The sequence below is a fragment of the Amphiura filiformis genome, chromosome 10 (genome assembly GCF_039555335.1).
Source record: "Amphiura filiformis chromosome 10, Afil_fr2py, whole genome shotgun sequence".
Taxonomy (NCBI): Eukaryota; Metazoa; Echinodermata; class Ophiuroidea; order Amphilepidida; family Amphiuridae; genus Amphiura; species Amphiura filiformis.
The window spans coordinates 49,190,045-49,210,171 of NC_092637.1; the positions used below are offsets into that span (position 1 = coordinate 49,190,045).

General features: G+C 38.0%; 1 protein-coding gene across 7 annotated transcripts in view; it reads left to right on the forward strand.

Annotated features, from left to right (window-relative positions):
• LOC140162994 (uncharacterized) overlaps positions 1-20,127 on the forward strand; it is a 56,423-nt gene that overhangs the window by 20,041 nt on the left and 16,255 nt on the right. Inside the window, exons 4-16 of one of the 7 annotated variants that reach the window (XM_072186326.1) lie at positions 2,779-2,874; positions 3,959-4,180; positions 5,263-5,421; positions 6,723-6,803; positions 8,597-8,704; positions 10,505-10,789; positions 11,230-11,373; positions 12,009-12,178; positions 13,167-13,393; positions 16,499-16,549; positions 17,582-17,691; positions 18,313-18,380; positions 19,675-19,907. In XM_072186326.1, coding sequence (XP_072042427.1) covers positions 2,779-2,874; positions 3,959-4,180; positions 5,263-5,421; positions 6,723-6,803; positions 8,597-8,704; positions 10,505-10,789; positions 11,230-11,373; positions 12,009-12,178; positions 13,167-13,393; positions 16,499-16,549; positions 17,582-17,691; positions 18,313-18,380; positions 19,675-19,907 — 1,954 coding nt within the window. The remainder of the gene's footprint in view (positions 1-2,778; positions 2,875-3,958; positions 4,181-5,262; positions 5,422-6,722; positions 6,804-8,596; positions 8,705-10,504; positions 10,790-11,229; positions 11,374-12,008; positions 12,179-13,166; positions 13,394-16,498; positions 16,550-17,581; positions 17,692-18,312; positions 18,381-19,674; positions 19,908-20,127) is intronic. The other 6 variants (XM_072186328.1, XM_072186330.1, XM_072186329.1 and 3 more) reach the window with 6 other exon arrangements.

Consider the following 20,127-nt stretch of genomic DNA (forward strand, 5'->3'; position numbering starts at 1 on the left):
CGAGACAGATCTGCGCATGTGGTCAAAGACGATTCCTTACTAGCCACAGACCGTCCGCTGGAATTAGTTGAATCGCTATGGCTGTTGGTCGGACCTCTCATCTCTCCACATCGACTGTGACCTATCCCCGACATTGCCCTTATGAACTCACATCCTCCTGTTTTATTCCAATACGCTGGCGAAGTTACGTAATAATCGGATTAACTACCATAGCAATAGGTGAAAACAATTTTTGAATATACCGCGTTATACACTGATACGTTCAGGCGGTACCTCTTCATTGAACCATATCATGCTGCACCTATAAGATCTTTGAAAAGACCAGTATTGTATTCAATCTATGATTGCAGACATACACAGTACAGGTGATGAGTGTAACCTGCTTGTAGCGCAGCGCGATATGTTCAAAATTGTTTTCACCTATTGCTATGGTAATTAATCCGATTAATTACGCAACTTCACCAGCGTATAATGGCCGAATAAATTCTGACCATCACTTGGCTTGTTGGATTCGTCTATACTACAATTCGCTGTCGAAGTGACGTAATAATCGCAATAACTACCATCAAGCAGATTGCACTAATCACCCGCGTATGTCACCAAACATAGATTGAATACCACTCTTTTCATAAATACTAATCTTACATGGCGAGTGATTAGCATTTCTTTGACAACTATGGTTTAATGCATAGGTGCCACGTGAACGATGAAGTGCAGGGCTATATATTCGAAATTGTATTCATCAATTGCTATGGTAGTTAATCCGATTAATTACGTCACATCGACAGCGAATAGCCTATAGTATGGGTTCAAGTGGAACAAAAAATAGTGTATGTCCATTGCTAGCTATGGTAATTAATCATGTTAGTGTTTACATCACTACTTCGGTGAAGACAAGAGAAGTGTGCCTTCTCTACCAACGCCTGTGATATAACAGGTGCAAGCGAAACAAAATTGAATGACCAGAATAGTTTCCTTTGTCAGATGAATTGATTGAAGTTTTTGAAGACACTCTATTCTTGATGGGACAATAGATTCAAATATGGAATAATTATTATTCCTCATCTATTTTTTTTATTGAAAAAACTGCAATTGTGGCAACAGAACAATATTTATTTTGATTTCATTTCAAGTAGAAACAAAATCGTGCTTAAGCCAAAAACGCACCCTACCTCAAGAATTGGGATGGCACAAAGGTGCAACATAGGTTTTTATTGCAAAGACGAGGACAGACAAGAAGTTACAACACATCTGTCTAACCGAGGGTTTCGCTATTATTTAGAATAAATGCTTTTACTAGTTTCTATAAAACCACAAAATTACTAAAAAAACTATAAAAAAACTAAAAAAAAAAAAAAAAAAAAAACGCACCTAAAATTAAAAGTAGAAAGGTAGATTTGAAGAAAGATAAAAGAACATGTCAAAAAGTTAAAATTAAACGAGAATGAAAAACGGAACCGGTGCCCGGACCATGCTCTCTTCAGCATGTCTTCAGTTCCAAAGTCTGACGCTCTATCAATTGAGCTATACGATCCTGATATACGAAACAGTCGTTATTATGTCAATACAATTGATTGGTGTTACAACATACTTAGATGGAATGCATAGCCACCCAGTGCCAGTATATATTTGCTCAAACTCCAAATACAACAAGCAACCAATTTTATTGAGGGCGTTTCTTAGGTATATCCTTGTAGACGGGGTTTTACGGTATATTAAGTGATTATCAACGTGTCCCTGAATCAATGTGACCCGAGTCAGTGATTTAAGTATCAGTTCAAATCACGATCCCTTGAATCATAGACAACTCGAAGAAACATAAGAATAATATACAAAATAATATACGAAATAATATAGCTTGTTATTGTTTTTCATGTTAAAGTTATTCCTCTCAGCACGTCATAATAAGATTGAGTCACATTTTCCATGAATTACTAATACTATTTTCAAACTTGTTACATATACACTCATTAACATAAATCATTTTAATCTGTTACACCATTGGTCAAGTTTTGGTTAATACACTCTAAAACCGTAAAATTGAATTCTATTTCGCTGAAAATGTAGGCATATTAGGTCCTATACACTGAATGCAAAATAAGCCTTAAGCATACAAAAGATTACTCACTTCAAAGAACGCCTTCTCCTTTTTTGCCCGCCATATTTCAAAAAGGCTTATTGCAAACCCTGTTTCTTCTCATTTTCATATAACACATTTGCAGCTCTCAGACTTCTTATCCAAAGTATAATAATGATTACACTGTAAACCCGCTGTCTTGCAGAAAGACACATGTCAGGTTTGAAATACGTATCTATTGGACTCAAAGTCACGTTTTAGACAACACACGGTAAAATGTCATGTCCGTGTTTTCATGCAAGACACTTCAGCTTCATAAGACGTGTCTTTGAAGCCATATTTGAGATGTGTCTTGCTGGAGGACATGTCTTTGTGTCTTACATGTAGATTGTGTTCTCATTTTCTTTGATTTCTATTGTTGAAGACGAGTCTATTGCCAAGACATGTCTTAAAGATGTTGCATATGTTGCCAAGACACCAGTTTTACAGTGTAGCAAACGTACTTTGAAATTTGCGCGAGTTACACCTATGAACAATAATAAACATATTAAGATAATACCCATTTGCTCATGCCCATTATCGGAACATGAAATGTTTCTCATCACCACCCCTACCCTCATGTTGGCTATTAAAAAGAACTTTGAGATCGTGTTGTAACCCAAACCTGTACATTTTTGTGTTAACGCTTTTCGGTGGAAAAGTTTGCTGAAACCATAACTGGACTTGAACTAAGTTTAACAGAGAGTGAATTGACGGAGGCAACCGAACGCGGGAGTACAGCGGCATCCATTGCATGGGTACGATATGAAGTCATACAGTATGACATGAGTGACAATTGATGTCCACTTTGCATGATTCTCTCAACGACTTCTTTCGTTTTCCTTTCTTTTCCCCCTTTGAACGTAAAATTATACTTTATGTCTAGATCCGACTTCCAACACTAAAGTTACAGCACCAGTTATAATAGCACTTTTAGATTTTCTATAACAATTCCCATTCCTACATTTTGGTAGGTCATAGGTAGCTATAGGTCTAGCATTTTTTCTCTTGTTTTGTATGTTGATCGGCGGTACATGAAGTTAACGATATTTATAGCCTACATTGAAGATTGTTTGTCAAGTTCAGTTAAACCAGTATTTTTGGCCTTGCACTCATCTTTTCACCTTAAGCACCACGTAGCATGTTGTTTATCTATTATGGTAATAGATATAGTATGTGTTTTTCTGGAATCCACTGGGAAACTACCTTTAAATTAATATAGCTCTGGCTTCAACTCGTAATGGTGAGGTTGCGGGTTCGATCACTGGCCGCGCCGGCCATCGAGCTATCTTGCCTAACAACGTCACACCTCCTTTGCGGGAGGTGTGGCGAGCTCACCTCTTGTAAGGAGTCGAACCCAATATTTCAAACCTCTACCAAATACGTTATCTTTACTATGAGTTTGAGAACACCAGAATCGACTGTTAAAACTTACCACCTTATTTCTTTCTATTTGCATTTTTGTAAATGGTTCCAGCACATTGTGTTTGTCATGTTGATGTTACTTTGTTAAGTTTGTTTGAGGTGATGTTATATACTCATAAGCATTGCACCCCGGACATCGCACTTCTACAACACGCAAGATCTCGTTGTGCGTTGATTTCACCACATCAGTACACAGAATTCTTCGGACTCGGCATCTTTCACACCATAAGTTGTTGTGCACCCGTTGAATGTTTGTTCGCCATCAATTTGAAGCCATTTACCACACTACTCCTTGCACATCTGTCATCTTTTGCTGTGTTTACGTTCTTCTTCCGACTTGTTTCCTAAATTCATTCACCGATGTAGAACTCCTTTTACGCTGTGTATTAAACAATGTGACAATCTGTTTGGATATAGAACACAAGTGAGGACAAAGATAGACATCCAAGCTTTGTCGCAACGCCTGCCACAGAAGATGCCCCTTCCTCTGCAACAGATGTCAAAGTGGTATCACCAGTCCCGACTCCACCAGATTACCCGCCTCCTCCACCGCCTCCTCAACGAGGAACAGAACCAACAACAAAATGCACACTTCGAACAGATGGAGATACAGGTGAAAATACATGTATCAAAGAATCGGTAAGAGAGATAATTGTTGTCTTGTTTTTGAAGCCGATTAGCAGTTATAGGCGTATAATATTAGAAGTTGGAGAAAGACTTTGGAATAACTACCAACACCCATCACAGATATTGCATTGTAGGAATAAGGTTATGTTGTAGGGTAGGATTAAATTTAGGAATATACAGTAAGCCAAAGAATTAAGGCACCAGTTATGTTCACCCCCTGTATATCCTAAACAAAGACAGATATGTCATAATTGGAACCAGCAGCCAATAGCTGCATCTTTTAGCTCGAATTTAAGACCTCGTTTGTTGAAATTGTTCAAGAAATAAACACACGATCCAAAAACTCAAAGAAGGTACCAAAAAGTTGCAGTTTGCTGCATTGTATGCCCTATTGATTTGTACACAAAGCCTTCGCGAACAAGAAAACTAGCGCCGTGCTTCCATTGATTAGCACGTTAAAATTAACGTCGTGCTTTCATTGATTAGAACACAAAAGTGCAACTTTTGATTTCGGTTCTTCATTAGGTTTTAGATAACCGTTGTTTTAATTCTCAACCAATTTCAACAAATAAGGTTTTTAAAAATCAGAGCTAAAGAGTACAGGTATTGGCTGCTTGTTTTAATCTTACATGTTTGTCTTTATTTATACAGGGGTGAACACCGTAAGTGGTACCTTATTTTTTTGGCTTACTGTAGTTTAGGGTTAGGACTAAGGGATTATAGGGCCAGGATTATGGTTAGATTTGACGACCGCTATTCTAAAATTAGTCCAAAGGGAAATTTTACAGGAAGGGCGGCGAATGGTCAGTTTCAAAGATGCCCACCTTTATCATGGTACATCATAGTGTTTTAAGGATGCTTATATATAGTTGCTTACCAGATAGATTGTACCAGTTGTGTACACGATGTTCCGTAACATTTTATATTGTGTGATTTCATTATACCATTCAAGTCAAATTCTTAAAGTCTGTGCAAAGTGAAATAGTTTTATCCTTTTGAAAGTGTATAAGAAGATTCACATTTGTAGTTGAACTATAGTGAACAATAACTTACTATCTAAATCTAATCATGTGTTTTTCGACATATCTATAAAGCTTAAGAAACCCGTCACCCTTGATGTCACATCAGAGGAGGAAACAGACTCAGAAACAGAATATGACAATGCAAGTGACCTACCATGGCCCAAAGCAAGTTCTGATAGCCCAGAAAAGCACTTTGTATACGTCGGTACATTAGACCCAGGAATCGACTCGGTATGTTATTAGTCAGTATTGCGTGATTGCTCACCTCAAGACTCGTTATGTTATTAGTATTGCGTGATTGCTCACCTCAAGACTCGGTATTTTATTAGTATTGCGTGATTGCTCACCTTAAGACTCTGTAAGTATTGCGTGATTGCTCACCTCAAGACTCGGTATGTTATTAGTATTAGCTAGTATTGGGTGATTGCTCACCTCGTATGTATACATCTCGTGTATTCGAATATTTAAAAGTATGCATGTCTAATTGTATCAAACTCAGCATTGAATTAATTCCTTTACAAAGTTTATCACGCACACTCGATCAATTTTGACTGACCAATGAAAATAATAAACTCCTCAACAAAAGTTTGGAAATTTTTTTCCAGCATCTATATCTCAAATTATTTGTGTCATGTTCATTTCGTGTTGCATAACAACGAATAGCTACTTTATTCCCCTTTACAATGACACCACATTTGAAACAATCATCTTTTATACGGCTGGGTACACGTCTCGTGAATATAGTGAGGTCTCAAACAGAATGTGCCAAATTGGCCATTATTTTGTGCTCAAACAACACTAGTCACTAACCTCAATAGCGGATGGAAAAACCTGCCATAAAGCCAGGCACATCCTGGTCACACGTTGCTATGGGATGGCATTCCATTCGTCAACCAGAATTCGTCGCAGGTCATTCAATCGTTTTTGCATTGGCTATTCAGCACCACTAAGCTGGTCCCACAAGTGTTCAATCGGGTTGAGGTCTGGGCTGATGACAGGCCATTCCATTCTCTCTACTCCCATATTAGCTCATATTCTGCAGGTAGTGGTTGACTACCCTGACTCTGTGGGGGCGAGCGTTGTCATCTTGAAGGATTGCATGAGGTCCCGGCCCAGACTGATTGTGAAGATGTGGGATTGTATATAGCTTGATGCACAGAATTATGGTCCATTTGGCACATTCTGTTTGAGACCCCATTACATTCACAAGACGTGTACTAGGGGTATAAAAGATGACTGTTTCAAATGTGGTGGCATTGTAAAGGGGAATAAAGTAGCTATCCATTGATATGCAACACGATATGAACATGTCACAAATAATCTGAGATATAGATGCTTGAAAAAACTTTCCAAACTTTTCTTAAGGAGTTTATATAGCCGATTATAATAATGTAACAACTACACAGCGCGTGGTTGACGACATGTTTTACAGTCTCAACCTTTTCATCGTTGTACTTCGATGATAAACAATATACCATAGTTTGTATCATACTTCATCTGTAAGTTTCTTTCACTATTTTAATCTGATTTAGGCGCGATCATTGGACACTGCTAGATCAAGCGTAGTGTCGAACTCTAGCGACGAAATTCCGTACAGAAGGTTACACGATGCGGTAGGTTTTGAGTGCGTGTGGGTTTGATGACTATGTTTGCTGTGATATCTTCTTCGACTTCTCCTGGTTTTGATTTCTTCACTTTCCAGTGTGATTCTTAACTGTCCCGTCGTCTCGGTTCCGACTCTGGGTAGTCTGGGTATGTCATGGGAGCCCATAGCGCCATTAGGCGAACCTTTGCGGTAATACCAAACACCACTGACTACATTGTACAGACCTAACAAAATTGAGTTATTGTACTGTGTGTAGAAGATAACTCGGTTAATCTACAGACCTATTCGTTATATTGAACGCGAAAATTTACAAACCACTTTCTTGTTTTGAGTTGATTAATAATGGTTAAACGGATCCGAGGGAGGTTGTAGTATGATGTAAAATCACCATTATAGTTTCTTAATTTGTGGTTAGCATTATTGCTGGACCTTCTTGCAGTTTCTTCTCTCTTCTCTTCTGTCGTTACTATACCTTGCTGTTTATTTGAATATTGTAGTTTAACATGATTCTTCAGTTGATCGATCACTAGCGTGGGTGCTGTTATGCCAAAATAATGTTATACCAAAATGGTGGCTTGATGGAGCAAACGAAATCGTAGAGCATGTCGGCAATGTTTAGCAATTTTGAACCAAGACGAGTTGTGAAAAAAGTTAATGTATGTTAACAATGTGCACTCATATTGCAAGCCACAGTTAGTCATGCATTGTGAATGAAACAGGCAGCAAAATTTTTAAAATGCCGCACACCGGCATTTCAACGGTCCCTCTTCATCAATGTCATGTCGACATTTTGGTGGGACTTCTTCTTGAAATGCTGATATTGATCAGAGGATGATTTAAGGAAGCCCCATCACGCACTGCAAAAGTGTTATCACCGGAGTTTCAACTGCCACTTAACTTTTCAAATCCCATTGAACTCTGTGCAAAAGATGTTGTTTTAGAATTGTGTGTGTGTCATTATTACTTGGTCGATTTCAGAACAAAAGTGATGTGTGTATGAAGGATAATTCACACCTTCTGTAGATAACATAAAATGTGAAATCGACCAGCAAATTAACAGTGTTTTTATTGTAAATATAGCAGTACAAATTCAAATTTTACCATGCATGTCTATGCAGTATAGCAGAGCAGTGGTGCCATGTTACTCATACAGCTCTGCTCACTGCAGAGTTAACCCAGTGGTGTCTTGGGTAGTGCTTAAATCATCCTCTGGATATTGATAGAGCTGGCATGGTTGGGGCATGACATCCACTATAGCCTATTAGGTTGAAACAGTAAATTTTACTGTTTCTGTCCTCTTGTCATTAAAGTCATCAAGTTTTTGTTCACAGATTGATGCAAAACTCAAAACACATTGTCCGATCAGGGGATCAGAGTCGTGGGCGTTATAGTGGTTCGTGCTGTGGTAGCGGTTTTCAGATATTGGAAAAAAAAACATCCTATGGTGCTCATGCCAGCACGTATCACCGGAGCATGGAAATGCGTTTGCCGTTTTGTTTTAGCTTGCCTTTTGTTATGGCGCTATTTGCTTTCTATATTTCCTCATTTAAATATATCGTTCCGCGGTCTTTCTCTCATCAAATACCCTCGCCTATTATCCTATGTAGTCGATGGCCAGTCACGGAAGGAGAAGGACCGCACTCGTGTTCAATCCGTAATCTATTTTATGTTGTGATCACTTTGCTGTGGATTTCAGTCTACTTCTTGTACTTGTACCAAGTTTGCCGTGATAAATAAACTATATGTAGCACTTGTCTCATAAGTGGACAACATCTTCTATCATTTACCTCTCTTCCAAAGGCAAGTGATAATGGTTTGGAAACCGATTCAAGTATTGGTGATCCTGTTGATATAAGCGACAGCAGTCGACCCAGTACAAGTACTCCGATACAAGGTCGGCGACAATCGGTAAGGGCAAGGATCTTTTCGTTACGTTGCATTTCTCTTAAACACTTTGTCATAATTATTGGGTGTGTTTAAACGGGAGACAGACACTCAAAGGATCCGAACCTTTGAAATTTCTGTCTGTGGTTCTGCCCGTGTGGACACACCATATCTAGAGGTTTGGCACTCCAAGGTTATCTTCGAGAATGGTAAAGGTCTGATCTACTTAAAACTTCCAAGCATGCGCAGAGGAAACTTGGATGTTCGTGCCGGGCGGACTCATTTGAGGGTTTCATTCAAAGGTGCACTGTATGATGGTGCATGGTGATTACTCAATTTATATTTCTTTCTGGTTGGCATTTTATTACATTGCCTGTTTAATTTGATTCTAAAACCGACGGAAAGATTGCTGTCAAGTGGCGTCTTCATAACTCTAAAGCTGATACAAGATGGCAATATTATCTGAAGTGCCAGCGTCACAAAATAACATTTCACAAAGGCCGGCCCTATCGTGCCTTATTTCCCCTTTTTGGTTGGTGTAAACTGCATAACGTACTTTGATATCTCGTTATTGGTTCAGTCAGGAGTTCTTGTGGGTATATATAGTTGTAGCTTTAATCATGAATGATCCATTCTGGCAATACTTGCAAGAGTCATGATATCTTCTCCCGGGTCTTCTCCCAAAACCATAATGATGTCGTATTGGTTCTTCTTTGAAATATAAAAGAATGGCGAAACCGTAAATTACTTGCATATTAGATTATCACCTTCAGAGCCTTACTACACAGGGTGCGTGTGTAGCGCGTGCAAAACCAGGAGTTGAGTGTTTACAAACACAGGAATTCGAGGAGGTTAAACCCAAAAAGCAGTAATTCGAGCAGCTCCTCAAAGTGGAGAACCCTATAGGGGGGTTAGGACGTCTTTTTCTGGCATTTTTGCCTTCAATTCGAGGAGTTCCATAATTGTTTTTGTACTAAGTTCTCCTCACACACCTCCTCACATTCCTGTGAAAACTCCTCGTTTTGTATGTAGAGTGTGTACAGTTTAACACACTTCACACACTATGTTTTTCCGTCTCCTCGTTTAGACTGCGCTACGAGTAGGGGTGCGTGGACACTCCAATACACTCTGTGAAGGTGCGCTTGTGGTGTGATCTTTGTACTCTCTATCTTTTCCTGTACCTCGATTCTTGCAACTCTCAAAGTACATTTGCTGCGTATTCACCAGACCTAAGTGTAATAGGTTAAACCAGTTTTACTGTGTATGGACCAGACCTTGATATATGGGTTAAACCGGTGTGACTGTGTATGGACTGGACTTTGGTGCATTAGGTTAAACCGGTTTGACTGTGTATGGACCCGATTTTGGTATATTATGTTAAACCGATTTGACTGTGTATGGACCAGATTTTGGTGAATGATGGGTAGAGAAAGCTATGTTATTGAAAATGTCATAATTATTTGATTGTGCGTGAATTGCATTTGTTGTTTGTACTGAAATATCTGGAACAAAAAATTAGCTATGGCCAATTTCATGGTTTAATTGTTACGAAGAAGTTAAGGGGTGACTTTCTATTGCGTATATAAAATTCCACATTCTAGTGTGCATTTGAGTAACATCATGATTGTCTTCACCTATTTAAATATTATAACAATCATCGCTCTTCGAGTGTCCGGTAATTTTTCTGTTTGGTTTGGACTAGTAATAGTGCTTTTAACTTTCCAAAACGCCTACAACCCTATAACACATTATGCATTGCATCCTATTAACTCCTCATTTAATCATTTTGTATACCCATGTTTCTTAACTCTATATGGAATACAGGATCCAGAACCCCCGACCCCTCCAGAAATGGCCGACACACTAAACGCAACTATCGACGAACCATGGCCAGCACCACCGACCCCTATAGCGACCCTTGAGCCCGAGGATAACCCCGGCAAAGATGAGGCTGATGGCATCGGCAAAGACGAAGTCGATGTAAAGCCATATCGTTCCCCAGATCCGCCTGTGAAACCTAGAAGAAGCGCGAACAGTATGCAACATGACAAACCTATTATGGCATACGAGATTGAAATGGAACAATTAGGCGGGAACGATGATGATGAGGTATTACACAGCTGCACCTAATGACGTGCTGTGATGTATGATACTACACCATTTTAACACACCATTTTTCATATTCTATTAATCCATATATCAATATTTAAGATTATTAATTTTATATTCTATACTATATATCATCCTTTCTCAACTTACTGTTATGATGTTCTCTCAAATTGTCAGATTGCAGTGCTGAATACTCATTTGTTGTGTGTGATTTATTACCAGCCCCTGGGGTCACCAGTCAGGAACAACGACAGATGACTCTATATTTCTAATATTGCAATTGGCTCTGGGCGCCGCCATTAACGTTGTCGAATAAAGTTACCTTCAGTTATATGTGTTGCATGATATTTTCAAATCTAGTGTTGATGTACTTTTTAATGACTTATTGAAATGTGGTGCCGAACTAACCCGTGTTTATATGGTGTTCGTTTCTAACTAAGAACGAAGAAACTCAGTTGATAGATAGCCAAACAACGCCGGAACCAACTGATCCAACCGTGCAGGTGGATATTGGGGACCCAGATGATGATCCAACCGAAACGGCGGACACTAGGGACCCGGAAGAATTGAGTTTGACTGAAGTGGTATGGGATACTAACTATCATGCGAATTAATCATTTTCATTGCTTTGAAGTAAATCAACTAATTTTATGGAAAATTCTATACCAATATTATGGAAATAAATTACGAATTAATGGTGTTAAGGATTATCTGCATAACAACATCCATTTTATAATAAAGCCAACAACACATCGGGCTATTCCAGTTGAAATCCATGCATGATACACCTCCTATGGAAAATGTGAAATTATCTACTACACAGGGTGTATAATATTTCAAACGGAGCTAGCCATCCATTTAGCCAACCCCACTTGAAATTCCCTGTGCGGAAGGTTAAGATCATGTCGTCCACAGGGGATGTATGAATTTCAACTGGAACAGCGCATTAATTAAGCTTCTCATTTCACATTTTGATTTCATGAAGCCAAACTAAACCTCGATATCATACATCGTTTTTCTGGTCGCGAATTAACGTTCAATTTCAGACCCCGTAACTAAGTAGCCTAGATCCCCAAATCCATCCCTAAACACAAATACGGTTAGCTTGATTAAAGGTCCTAGTAGGAGATGGGGTATAGCTACGGACTCATTCAAGCTTAGTACTCCCATAAATCACCCATTCACTGTATTTAAAAAATATTTTGTTTACCTCCAATAGGAAACGGCAACTGAATATGAAAACCACGAAGGCGGTACATTAACTGGTTATGACAACGCCACTTACGAAGTAGAAACACCCGCAGATGGTCTAGAAACGCCAACATATACACCTCCCGATTCGCCTGCAGAAGATCGTAAATATGAGTCGGCGGTTAACATGGAGAATGGGTGGGTACAGTATAAAATAGATGAGTTGATTTATGATATCACATGTTTACATCCAGGACGCCCTCTGTTGGTTCATACAAGGCAAAATAATACCGCAGCTGTATGACAGACCACATGGTCAAAACTCACCTTGCAAAATGTTTGTTGTTTTAATACCGTAACGATTCGCCTAATGGCGAATATGGGCTATAGGCACTGATAGCTTGAATTTAAGGCACAAACTAAAAGTGCCCTTCCTTAAAACCCCGCCAGCAATTAAGGACACGGGCCTTTAACTCTTGGTAGGATTTTCAGAGGAGAGAGCCCTCTATTTACAGTGGGTGAAATGAGCCATGTAATGTGCGCCATTAGGCGCATCTTTACGGTATTATGTAGCGTAGCACAAGTAAGTAAGTGGACATTTTAGGTATTATTGTTTGCTTTGAACCCAACTTTACCTTTTGGGGTCACATTGGATTCAATGTGGTGTCATAATGTGCAGGATTAGATAGTGCATCTCGATCCAAGGTGCATCTGTTAAAAAATTAATTTACCCAAATATATTTCGTTTTAATATCAGGATTTTTGTTCCAAGTGTAAGGATTCTTTTTGGCGCAATATAGTTCATAAAATCTTATTTCGTCTTGTATGATATATACTAAAATATTAGATTTAACGCAATGTTACAAGAGTTATAGATGGGATATGAGAGGGGAGAGAAAAAAGAGAAATGGTGAGCACGATAGTAAGGATCATAAAAGAGATATGGAAGAGAAAAAAAGATACAGTCAATGGCAAATATTTGATTTCCCATTCGCATGAAATATTATACGATCGTAAAAATGCATTTCTATTTAAAATGTAATTGTCTTCAATAACATCTGACGTACATGTACAATAAAAACCAACGTAATCAAAACACATTAATATTGCGCGTTAAAATTATTTAAAAACAAATAATACCATTCCAACCATTTTAATAACACGTAATTGTTTACAAATATTTCAGTGACGCAGAAGACAAATTCAGATTTGTGCAACACGAGGGTGTAGACGACGAGACGACAAGAGCGGAGAGTCGCAAGAAATTCAAACGTAAAACCGACTGTAAATGCATCTGTCTCTCCATACTCTGTTTCATAGTGATGATATTAGCTGCAGCATTTGCGTTCTTCCTGGCCATGTTCTTTGTAGGATCATTAGATGGATTTCTCGGCCGAGAAGCTACTGAAGAAGGTAAACAAGCGGAATAAACACTTCACTTTTTCTATTTGTAAATACTCGAAATTCTGCATTATGGTTAATAAACGATTTAAATTTGAACGATTTTTAATTTAAATCATTTAGATTTCAATTTGGAAAATCTAAACCTCAAATTCCTTTATAACTAACACCGGGAACTAACAGGCCGCAGTACTTCAAATGCCTTGAAATGATAAGAGTAGTCTGTCCGTCACGAGCTCCAGGAACAGTTATTATAGATTCCATTTGACGGCTCTTTTCAGAGCCACGGGAGCAATCTACTAGTACATATTTGTATAGAAATGACGGCCTACGAGCATAATTCCTGCTCTAATATACTTATTTGTTCTAAAGTAGTCTTGATCTATATCCTGCCAAAAGTTTGCCAGTAAATGTTCCAAGTAAATGTTTCATCCTTGTTCGGTAACGAACGCATTGAAACCATCAATTGGCCTATGTATTGATTAAGGTGTACATTTTGGCGCTCTTCTCTCATAGAAAAATTATAGACTGAAAAAAATTTTAAGATTATTTTAGTCCGACAAGTAATTGGAACAGAGAGAGCTAAAACGTTGTCTTCTGTGAACATAATCTTATCCTCTTTGTACACCTTCAATGAAGTATCAAACCAAATGTACGCCTTACACATAATCTTATCCTCTTTGTACACCTTCAATGAAGTATCAAACCAAATGTACGCCTTACACATAATCTTATCCTCTTTGTACACCTTCAATGAAGTAACAAACCAAATGTACGCCTTACACATAATCTTATCCTCTTTGTACACCTTCAATGAAGTATCAAACCAAATGTACGCCTTACACATAATCTTATCCTCTTTGTACACCTTCAATGAAGTATCAAACCAAATGTACGCCTTACATATAATCTTATCCTCTTTGTACACCTTCAATGAAGTATCAAACCAAATGTACGCCTTACACATAATCTTATCCTCTTTGTACACCTTCAATGAAGTAACAAACCAAATGTACGCCTTACACATAATCTTATTATCCTCTTTGTAGGCCTTCAATGGTATATCAAACCAAATGTACGCCTTACACATAATCTTATCCTCTTTGTACACCTTCAATGAAGTAACAAACCAAATGTACGCCTTACATGTAATCTTATCCTCTTTTACACCTTCAATGAAGTAACAAACCAAATGTACGCCTTACACATAATCTTATTCTCTTTGTACACCTTCAATGGTGTATGAACCAAAATGGACGCCTTGCACTGTTCTCTCAACTTCTCTGCGTCAGTAATTCCGAGGGTAAATGTCCTCAAAAGTCTATTCACTTTAGCTTGTTTACTAGTATAATGTTATTAAAATGTATGCATGAATATTTTCCCCTCCTAATACGGCAGGTGGACCTTCCATGATGCGTAAGTCGTTCGTTAATAATATGCAACTGTTTGCTCTTACTGTTATGTGTGTATGTTGTCTACTGACTGAGCATCTTGCTGAAATCTTGCTGATGTTTAGTTGCGCTATAGTCTCTAGTCTAGAATGTATAGCCTATTGTTTCACTGAAATCTCACAGACCAGACAAAATTTCAATAAATCAGATTTCCTATTAAAGGTATTTGTTTAGTATGTTGGTAGCATAGGAAACTCAACTAATTTGGACCCGCTGAATTTAAAACAAAGGGATTACCAAGCCTTATTTTGACTCTCAAAATGACCCAAAAATGGTCATTAGGAGTATACAGGTGTCAACATTAAACATGCTTCGATTTCACTCAAAAATAGATGAAATTATCTGCCTTGTCTGATCTGATTGTAAGGCCCTATATCCATAGGCTGTTCCCTTGTGGCGTGTGCCCTTGTTCCGTGTTCACTTGTTCCCAAGTGACCTACCACACAGACAACGAACCTTTGTTTTGCTTAGGTTCGTTGTCTGTGTGGCAGGTCACATGGGAACAAGTGAACACGGAACAAGGGCACACGCCACAAGGGAACAGCCTATGGATATAGGGCCTAAGGATCACAAAAATATAAATTTTATATGCGTTTACCACTTGTGGTTGCGGAGTGACAGCAGGCAAGCACTTTCGTTCATGAAAATCGGAGCAACATTAATTTTGGACCCTTGTATAACGTGAAAATTGAGCTTCGGTCCTCTTTGGCACACAGCAAAAAACAAATTTTAAGCAACTTTTAAAAATCACTTACAATCACTTCGCATCACTTACGACCACATAATTTGATACGCTTTTCAGTTAAATCGGAGTAGCCTATATGTTTAATTTTTGACAACTGAACATGAACAAATCCAACAGTAAAAGCAGTAACCCTTTTTTGCGTTTTTCAACTACATCGAATTCAAGCTCGTTTACTATTATTTTCAATGAGCTATTTCTACCCAGACTTCCGGATATATCGCCAGGATACCAATGGATACGGTAGATAAAGCCATCGCTAACTATATCGGGGCACCTATCCGGGGCACCGATAGCCCTATAGGAACGAACTGGACGTGGTACATGTTAAGCAATCGCCCAAGCCGGATAGAAAGAAAGAATAGACCTTTTAAAATTAATGTTCCTATAATGTATAAAAAGTAACATATTTAGTAGATATATATCTGATATAGTGGTGAACAGTCGGATGGACTAACCATGCTAACATATTGGGTATTAAACGCAAACTTAATAGCGCAAACTGGATAGCTTTCGGGGATAATAGACATTCTGTCGTCCATCTAGCGAAACAGGTTGGACATCTGATTCGATTTACATTATATAAAAAGCACGTGGGGTTAAATATTATTTTTCTTAACCCGCCCGACAACAAGTACAATTGCAAAACGTATGAAGCCCGACTGGCTGATTAATGAAATTTAGCCTTTCCAATGAGATTCAATTGTGTCGGGACTTTTGGGTATATTTAAAAGTTCAAATCGAACGATCGACATTATTGGTTAACCTGACATGTCCTCTCGGGCTGGTAACCTTTAGTGGTTATACATGTACCTGCCCTGTTTCGTTATGAAAGTGTAGTGTTATGAAAAAGGATCTTATACACAAATTAGTTTGGTTAAAGTTGCAATGGCATTAAATTTGATATATTTATTTCCCCTTCAGGACCGCCTCCTCAACGTCCACAAGGCATGATGGTAGAAGCACCTCCAATACGTAAGTAGTTTAATGTGTATATTTTGTTAATGTATTTATTTATTTGTAACTACTTGTTTGTTTCTTTATCGTCACCAAATGCTAGAATCATTCCTTGACCCACGGTTGTTTGATGTATATAGAATTGGATTCATTATTAACTAAATACAAACTATAGATGGCGCTATTTATCCTAAATCATATTTCTTTATTTGCATGGGGTAGGTGATTAATACTACCATTAAAACAGCTGGAATATGTGAAACAAGCAACAAGGAAATTTTATAAACATATTTTATCAAACAAAAGGAATTATTTGTATTAAAAGCTTGAAAGAGCAATTTCCAGTAACTAAATAGCGCCACCAATTTTGTCATTAAACATTTTATATCCGAAAAAGCTTTAAAAAATGCTATAAAAGTGAATAATTTGTAAAAGAGGGAAAATTAAAATTGAAAATGACTCAAAAGCATCTGTATACATTAGCTTGATATCACTTTAAGCTGTTTAAGCCTAAAATATGGTTGTACATGATGTTTTGTTTGACAAACTAATTAATGATCCCATCAAACAACAGTGGACCATGGTCGTTCTTGTTGCTCCACTTGGTCAATGACATGATTGTAAGAACCAAGACTTCTTACTACAAACTCAAGATTGTCTAAACAAACAGCAAGCAAACAAGCAAGCAGTGTCATAACCAAGGGAAAGGGGCAAGGGGATAGTTGATCCCCGCACATCATGCACATGAAACATGTTTCCTTGTAGCTCCTACTCTTGTCCCCTCCTATACGGGATGATCATTGGCATGATATTTAAGATTAGGCCGCTTGTAACAATTGTGTCCCCCCCAAAAAAAAAATCCGTCCCCTTCAGTAAAATTCCGGCTACGCCAGCGCCACTTACAGCAATTAAGGACATTAATACAGTAAGTCCCTGTTTCTTCACTTGTTTATCAATTTGTGTAATTAATTCGTCGTGCGAGACTTAGTTTTTATGCTTTCAAGCAATTTAGCCATAATAATGTCTTTTATTTGTTATTTTATGTTATAGAAATGATAACCACATTGGCACAGATAAGTCTCGATTTGGATTGGCAAATGGCATTTGACTTCCCGTCATCTCCAGAGAGAACAGAGATACAATATAACGTTATCCGAGATGTAAGTGTACTCTTAGAAGAAATAAAAAGATCCAAAGAGAACCTAAAATTATATAAAGGACAAAGAGAACCATTTTAGACTTTAAAAGCTTCTGTAAATAACCATTTTGGGTTTTTTTGCATTTTCCTATACCAGGTATATAGGCTGAGTCCATGAAGCAAGATATTGTTTGTGTATTTGTCTTTGAAAAATAAAATTGGTGTCAAAATGATAATTAAGCGCAGTGATTTATAGTGCGCTACGCACAGGCACAACGCCTAGACGTTGATCCACAAGCCTCAGCACACTTTACAGGTTGTCGCTGACCACTACGGCCCCACATCATTCCATAAACCATTAAACAACAATTCAGGGATTTTGCTGCTTCAAGAGCGCACACCCTAGACATTCCACAAATAACCATCGCAACCAGGATCAGCTCCCCGAGTTTCGTACGGGTTACAACGAGACAAATTAGCAGTGAGTTCCTTGTCCAGGGGAATTTCAAGCTAAATCATTTTCTCCACGAGAGCATACTAGGCACCGCCAGGGTTCGAACCCGCAACCTCCCGCACCATAGTCGAACGCCTTAACGATTGAGCTAACTTAATTTTGCAATGACGTCGTTGTTATTATTTACAGTTGGATAATATATTCCGATGGGGTAGCACCGAATATGTGTACTGGAAGACTGAAATAGATGAATTCAGGTATGTATGGTGCATGATGGGACCGTCGTGGCCTGACTGTTAGGTTATCTAAGTAACTTAACTAATTTGTTACATGAGGTACTAGGTTCAGTTCCTGGTGGTGGCTGCATGGGATATTGATTTAGGAATAAAGAAGTCTGAAATTAATCGGCAACATTGCATATGTAGATTAAATTCAGACTTACGTTAACAAGTTGGATAAATAAACTAGATTATATTCGGAAGGGATGTTAAGCCGTCGATACAGAGAGTCATGTCATACCTGTGGCCCGCAGTCAGTTTTGAAAGAGTAGGGTGCATGCATTGAAGGTGTGAACTGTATTTTGGCATTTTATGGCAAACAAATATATGTCAGCCCTTATTAGGTAAAAAATGTTTCTGGTCTCATTGAAGGTTGAAAATGCAATCCCGGAATGCAATGCGGTACTTGATGAGTTTGTTTGTTTGTTTTGTCCGAATGATTTTCGATTATTATCGGACTATTTGATAAATTTGCTAGTTAATTTCAGAAAAAATACCAAAACTCAAGAATGTGTCTCCCATGTGGGATGAACTATGTTTTTATATCAACAGTGTCACTGGGGATTCTTTTACATTTTCCAAATTTGATAAAATGTTTGGTATCAGGGATACCTCAGAACATGACCTGTGTATTAATTTCCTTTTTCTGTGCCTTAAATTTTACATTAATAAGTGCAGATTTAAACAGACTAACCTTAGTTTCAATGCTTTTCTGAATATGGTCAAATTGAAGCACAAAATTGAGTATAAAATTGCTGAAAGTAAAGGTAAACTGCGGCTCCATTTCAAAAAAATGGACCATTAATCTTGAAGCATCTTAAATTGTTGTCCTTTTCTTCAATTTTTTTTCAAACTGATTATGGCAGGATCAAGATGGGTGTAACCAAGTAATGTGTGCACTTGTTTGACACAAGACTGGTGCTTGTGTTTTGTTTGTAAGAGTGAACGTTCTCTTTGTCCATCGTCTTTGTCTCTTTTGTGATTGTCCTTTGTACCTGTTCTTAAAAATTTTGACTATAATATTATGTTTTAATTCATGATCGTTAGGAACTGGTGGCCCATTGTGTATGTTTTTTCTCCCTCCACCAGTTCCAAGAACAGGGAATAAAAAACTTCAAAAAAATAAATAAAAATAAAAATACCAAAACAAATCGAGGAAAACGAAGAAAAGGAGATTTTATGAACGCGCCCGGGTGACCAGAGACACATTTCCCCCAATTATTAACTAATAAGTATATGTGACCATATTGATTATTGTTTTTCTCTCATGTAGACGTGGGCCGTTTGGTGAAAACGTTTTTGTCAAGTTCACAAGCTTTTTCTACAACGTCCCAGATGGTATGATTACAGTACCCGAAGGCACAACTTCGCCCTCGACGGATGAGTTGTACGACTTTGCCCGCGAAGACATGTCACAAATTGTATTTGAACTATTAGCGACGGCGATTGATGGCGGACGATTTCAGTCGGTCACGGTGGAAAGGGGAACTCTAGAATTGTTGTTGAGTAAGTTTATTGATGACATTGAATAGAATTATACAGAATTAATCGTATCAATTAACAATAACACAAGCACAAAAAGTGTTTCCTCCATAAAAGAACATTTTATTTGATAATTATTTTAAAAACGCTCAGAAACCAAAAGGTCCGCTTTTAAAAGAATTCACGCGTCTTTAAATCGTCGACTTTTATGTGATAACGTTCACAGAAATGTACTTTTTGGAGC